Here is a 6,953-nt window from a genome sequence, read left to right as displayed (position 1 = left end):
ATAAAAAGAATGAACTAAGAGCCAACTTGGGTATCTCTATTTATTGCCCTGCTGTGTGCAGTACTTACTAGTAGTATTTAGTATTGCCGTAGAGCTGCTGGTACAGAGAGAAGCTACACCGTCCAGTTTGTAATACAAACTCTAGGAACGTATGCCAGACTAACAGACATGAGCAGACAGATGGAGGAAAGAGTTAATACTTCTTCAGCAACAACTACATGCTTTGCACACTTAAGGAGCGCCTTCCAGAGCAGTAGGAAGTAAGAAACTTGTATCAACCTAAGCTTTGTGCCACAGAAAGCCTTATGGAAACAAACCTGCTCAGTGACCCCCGGTCCCTGGCTCCTTCAAACGTCAGACAATTGCATTTCCAGACAGAAGACTAAATAAAGGTGGGTTTGTTACAAATACAGCAGTATTCTACCTCTTTGCCACATGGCAACAAATGTCCCAACACATTGTCTGACACGGACAGTGTTCATATAAACTCTGTCACATGAATTGGAAATTTCAGTGCAATTTGAAGCAGTGATCAATTAATAAGTTTTTTCATATATCACCTAGAAAAAAGCCACACCCTATGTCTTACCGAAGGAGTTCCACATTTTGCCTTTTTCTTGCAGATTCACAGAAGAAGCCCCGAGCAAAACGCTTTCTGCAAAGCCTGCTCATTAAACAGTACTGTGAAAGATTAGTGGCTATCAGGTTTAAACTCTAAGTCTAGGGCAAACTGAACTGCTAAATTCTTTAATAGAGAAGCTCTCCATACTACAAATGGAGAGCAGAAGTTTCCTAGTACCATTTAAGTACAGTTTTGTTTCTTTGTTCCTCCATTCCCACTTCAAAGCACCACAGCACATCAAACTGCATCATTAACACACCTTTTTCAAGTGCCTGTTCTCACATTTCACAGGCTAGCACGAAAAGATTGCTGCATTGTTTTTCTGTTAAGCACTGTTATTTGAGGTACATTAAGTTAACATAAGTTCACCCAAGCAGACCAAGCCACCAAAGTAGCACAAATGACTTGTCACAAACTATCAAATCCGTTGTAAAATAACCTAAGCAACTATTTTCTCGACATGTCCAGCTTCTCACTAGGTTAGCAATACCAAGAAAGCAAATACTTTATGTTGGTGTTTCAGCTCGTCTAATTTCAAAAAAAAACCCAGACTGTACACTGAGAGAGTCACTCATTTTTTCCAGGAGGAGGAAAGAGGAAGAAGAGGAGAGGCAGCATCTTCCTGAATTGACACATGGACGAAGGCTCTGCATTAAGCACATTTGTGCTACCTAGCCAGCCATAGCTAACACTGACAGGTTAGCATGTCTCCTCTTTGATCTAAAGAGGCACCTTTTAATAGAAGAACAACAAAAGTCCCTCAGAGCCCCAGATTATTCCATCTACCTGTACTGGAGGCTGCTTCAGATTGCTGGTAAACTGCAGTGGAAGAGGATGATGCAGGAGAACCAGTGGAAGCACTGGCAGACTCCTTTCCTTCCAGCTCAGCCACAGGCAAGAGTGGATTCTGGTTCAAATCCAGGTGAGTAGGGCTGGAAGGAATTCCATTCTCCAGCAGGAACTCATCCAGATCCATGTACTCCAGGTGGAAAGACTCGCCATCGTAAGGAATAGTTTTGTCCCAAATAGGCGGCATAAGCGAAGCTGAGACTGCCATAGTGCTGGCAGCTGCTGCCTCATCTTCCTCAAGCTTTATCTTCTCCTTCTCTTTATCTGAAAGATACAAGTAGGTCACTGTACAAGCTGCAACACAGGAGAGACTCAAGGTTTAAGAGTCTTACAAAATCCCCATGAAAGGAAATTCAGTAAGCTATAGTTCTGCCTCATGACACAATCTGAAAAATCAGATGTTGAAAGGCAACATTCATACATTCATATGTAACTCCGTGAGGAATGCTCTGACTCCCTGTGATGGCTGGGCCACAGACATCTGAGTAGCCTTGAAGACCAGCACCTTTGCTGTGATAACTTACCAAAGCGTGAGATAATACTGCACCTAGATTACTAACTAGTCAATGCAAAACAGCCTGGTTTTCACAGGCTCGTCTTTGAAGACGGTGAAAGTGAGTGTCCATAAACAGGATTACATGGGAAGCCATTAAGAAAACTCCAAGGAAGCAGAGTATTTTATTCCATGCACAAAGAAAGAAGGTGCGGAAGAATAATCTAGGTACAAATAAGAAAGGCATATCAGTTTTCAGATTACATTTGAGAATTAGTCCAAAGGTCCACAGGACACCAGAGACCTGGATTTCTGTTGTTGAGTATTTTAGAAGCATTTCTTTCTGAAATGACTCAGCATGTCCACACAAAGCAATAGCTCCAAATGCTGTTCACTATAGATAGCTCAGAGAACCTACATAAAACTTTCACTCTTTGGGGAGATGTCTAATAAGGCACACTCCCACACCCCACCCCCAAGCCATGGAAGACTGATGACATTTTCCCCATTTACTATGCTACAGGGCACATATTACAGAAAAATGGCTGTTTCTGTGTTCCCCATAGCTACTGAATCTTAACAATTGTCTGGGACAGAATCCAAGCAGAAAACCCAAGTTATAGAATAATTACATAATTTAAGAGATAAAAATAAGCTGTCAGAAAAGGAAAAAAAAACAACCCAGAAAATCCAAGTAATTTTCCTGATCGGGTTCTCCATGTAGCCGTGCAGTTCTACCAGCGCTGAGGGAGGCACTGCGGTGCCAGCGCTGCCGTCAAAAGGAACGGCCACCAGTTCCAGGTAACCACCTGCAAACTGGGTCTTACCATGGAAGCTGACAAATATTCACTTCAGTGGAACAGCGACTCCAGGGACATACACTGCATCAGTTTGGATCCCCAGTATTTACAGAGTTCAGCCCAAGAAAGTGCACAAATCTTTGGCATTAGGGTTCCCTAGACTGGCTACAATATGCTAAAAGAGTATTTTTCTTTATTGGGGGTGGGAGTGGGGGTGAAATTCTGCTCTAAATCAGAAAAGCTTATTTATATAAAACCTATTCTGACAGAACTGGCATTCCTTCCACTGCTGCAGAACCAAGACTGAAAGAGCTTTTTATGTCTTAAAAAGCAGTGCTGCCATAGAAAGTAAATTATCATTTTAATTTATCATACTCTGAACATTTTATGCAAAAGAAGATACTGATTTTAAAATGAAACAGCTGAGAAAATACTTACCAGCCACAGGCTTGGCTCTAAGAACAAGTACCTAAAGAGCATGTTAAATTCAGACCAGTGGCTCCCGGACTTGAACTTTCTTAACATCATTTTGCAGCTTTTGGCCTTGCCCCTTCACACTGCTTGACTCAACTGCCATCTCCCAACTCCCATCCCTGCTATAAACTCCTTTTTGCTGGGGAGTTCTGCAACTTTCCTACCCTTTGCTTGGGTAAGCAAACGTGCAGGTTAGCAGTCATGATCCAAATAACCTGAATGTTTCTAAACAGCTCCCACTTGGAGCCAGTAGAGAAACAGCGTCTACTCCACTTCACATACAAGGATGATTTCACAGGAGTCACTCGCAGCTTCTGAAGCACACCCCACCAGATGGAACCACCATTTTACATCCAACCTGTGATCAGGGATTGCGTATTTCCCCAAGGTTTGCACAGTGCCTGGCACAACCGAACCCAGATTCACATTGGGAATTGTGGATGATATTCTAGTAAAGACAGCACCAAAACAAATGCAAGTGACAATAATGAATTTTTTGTAAATTATTTTATTTTCTAATAGCATGATAAAGAATTTAGGAATGTTGAGTCAAAGTGTCAGCTAAAAAGAAAAAGATCATTCTTTACCCTTGAAAACAATAGTATTCCATTGTAAATCATGCCAGTTTCAATGCAAACCAGCACTGCTTTTGTTTTGCAACATCTAATACAACACCTCCAACAGAAAAGAAAACTTAAGTGATTAGTAGACTAGACATAAGGTTTAAAAATATTTTTTGGAAGGTGGATGCCAAAAGGACTGTATTACTGGCATATGTGGCTTTTCTTAGATCTTTTAATGCCTTTTAGATGTGCACCATCATCCTGCTGTAATTCAGTAACCTGAAAAGACTGTGGTCCCTCCAACTTCCTCTTGCTATAGTCCCTGGCTCACACCAGATTACATCCTTTCTTCACATGAGAGGGTTTGTTTTGGTTTGTTTTTTTTTCCTCTTTTTGCTACATGTTGACAACTGGACAAGCACCGAGTTCCCAGTGCTCTCTTTGTTTAGCTAAGCTGTCTCTCTCTCCCCTCACTTCCAACAGCAATATCTGAAACAAAATAGCAGAAGTTAACATGCATATTGGGTGTACATGTATTTAAAACATGATACATAAAAAGATAAACCTGTTGTATGATCATTTTTGCATTGACATTTTCCCACTGGCTTTCTTTCAATTCATTTAGTCTTTATTTCTGCTGCTTAACATCCTGCTGGGTGCACAATATCTAATGAAACACTAATTACCTTCTTGCGTCTTGAGGGGGAAGTTTCTGCCTGCCCCAGCGCAGGGACCTGAAACATTAATTCTCTGAAGATATTTATAGTGTAAACAGGTATTACCTGACAGCAGAGCTGCAGTATCCTAAGAGGCTCCATTTGCAGTGATTCAAGGTCACCCTGATAAATCTGGACTGTACTTCTGCAGCTGATAGCTCATGGCCGATTTAGCCCCCTCATTCTGCTACTGTGACCTATTAACTAGGCTGTGCATCTGCTGCTAACAGAGAGGTCAGTAGTTTATACCAAGTAATTTAGGCAATGCATTCCAGTTCTTGAACTGTCGGAAATACTGCTTTTTTAGCCAAAAGCAGCAGCCTGGAAAGAGCTTTATTCCACATCCTGGGTTCTCCTCCAAAAAACCCCCTAACAACCAACCAAACCCAGACCAAAAGACATTTTGGCCACAACTGCCAAGTGCTTTCCCAGCTACAAACGCTTCTTTGACAAAGTTCCCCTCGTTCATCAAAAAAATATTGTCAAATTGTACTGAAAACACTATGTAGACTAAGGCCAATTGCTCCATACTTGTGACAATGAGACAAGACAGGTTATAGGGCTGTCTGTTCCCGATGCCCATTATTGTGATGTTTGCTGAGGCATTCCTCCTGCCACAGCAGCACACAACTGGTGATTAAGGCATCCTTTGGAGAGTATGCAGCAGCTCATTATTAATAGGAGAGACCTACACTCCTGCTCCAGAATATTAATTCTCTTCCCTTACCCCACAGGACTTTTTATTAAAATATTATTATTTATTTAATCCCTACAATGTACATGATGACAACTTATAGCTGGTCAGATATACTTGGTATATGGCAGAGCGTTCACTTGGAACTGGCTGTCCTCTGTTGCTCAGAAGGATTAGAAAGCCTGCTTGCTTACTGGGTAGTCAAATTACCTACAGCAGTTGGAAAACCCATAGGTAGCTTGTGGAGACTATAAATGGGCACTGCAGCTAGCTGATACCATTTCTCACAGGGTAAGACAGAAAACTGTATTTTTGTCAACAGGCTTTCCAGACGAGAGGCATAGGGTCTTTTCTCAGAAAGCTTGTTAAAAACACATCACAGTATTAAGCAAATTAGCAATTATTTAATATTTTGGCAGTGTCTCTATAAAGTAAAGGAAGAGAAAATACAACAAGGATCCTCTGAAGTAATCTGAATCACAGTTCTACTGAAAAGTCTTTTGTAAAATTATGAGTAAACACCTGCTAACACAGAAGGCATTCTTTCTTTTGTCTTGCAAATATGCAAGCAAGAAAAGCATCAGAGATCAAAATAAACAGAAAGCAACAAGTTCCACAAAGTGTGAAGTGAGACAGTACAAGGTGGACTAAGGAAATCTACAGAGAAACTTTAAGAAAGAGAACCTGAACTTCATCACAGCATGAATGGAGGTGGGTAATCAAGATGCAGTGGACTCACTAGCAAGCTTTAGAGAATCAAGCCAAACCATTCCCAAGATGGAATGGGGTCATCTAGTAAAAGCAAAAGTATCAAATGTTTCCAATTTTAGAAGTGCACTACCTCAAAATCATATTAAATTTAAAATGCTACATCTTCATAGGTCAGATCACACAATGCTGGACAAGAAATCTACCCCTAAGACAGAGCCGCCGTATCCCAGTCAGCTACCATCATAATTTCCACAGATGAACTTAAATTGCTCCTGCTGGCACTACTGCCTTTAAAAAGGATTGGGTGAAGAAACACATTAAGAAATCCCATAACGTTGTAGATTGCAGATTCTATGTACTGCAGCATCCTGCACCATAGCAACATAACCAAAATCTTTGTTAGAGGCTGACATTTTTTTTTTTTTACAGAAAGGAGAAAAAAATATTTGTGAGAATCACAAGATGGATACATTTACACAGCATTGTGCAGTGTTAGACATACAAAGTATATACATGTCTACATATGAACTTAACTAGGATCCTCACTGGGGACAATCTTGCCAACCTTTCTTGCACTGTGGCCTACCCTTGGATATTGTCCAATGTTCCAAAAATAATTCTCAGCCTCAAAATACCTAAATGTAAGAACTTACTGTATTATACACCAGTACACCGGGCATTACAGTGGTGCAGATAAACCTGAGGCTTCCTCAAAAATCAAACTGATACTTTAAAAAGGCAAAAATATTGCCAGGTGCAAAAAAAAAAAAAAAAGTTAAAAAAAAAGTGCCATAAGCAATGAAGACTATAAGCACCAGCACTGCTACTGACACAGCTGCTGTCTGAATAATCAGTGGGAGAGAGAGAGAGAGCTCCAGCCTGTACAGGATCGCACACGCAGGGGGTCAATTACACCCTTATGGATTATCACCAAACCTAATCTGAAGCGATTTGCTGTTTACGCGTGTCATCGCACAACTTTTCAGCAAATAAGGTCAAGGAAGGCTCGAAACCTTTCCGCTGCTGCTCCG

The 6,953-nt window shown here is 41.0% G+C and overlaps 1 protein-coding gene across 1 annotated transcript in view; it reads right to left on the bottom strand.

Moving 5' to 3' along the window:
* TEF (TEF transcription factor, PAR bZIP family member) overlaps positions 1-1,765 on the bottom strand; it is a gene marked incomplete at its 5' end in the record, with an annotated part of 5,432 nt that extends 3,667 nt beyond the window's left edge. The window contains one exon of the mRNA XM_010177303.1: positions 1,409-1,765. Within this exon, the coding sequence (XP_010175605.1) occupies positions 1,409-1,765 (357 nt within the window). The remainder of the gene's footprint in view (positions 1-1,408) is intronic.
* Positions 1,766-6,953: the final 5,188 nt, after the last annotated feature.

Source organism: Antrostomus carolinensis, unplaced genomic scaffold (genome assembly GCF_000700745.2).
Source record: "Antrostomus carolinensis isolate BGI_N321 unplaced genomic scaffold, ASM70074v2 scaffold12821, whole genome shotgun sequence".
Classification (NCBI taxonomy): domain Eukaryota; kingdom Metazoa; phylum Chordata; class Aves; order Caprimulgiformes; family Caprimulgidae; genus Antrostomus; species Antrostomus carolinensis.
This window is presented reverse-complemented; position numbering and strand designations above follow the sequence as displayed.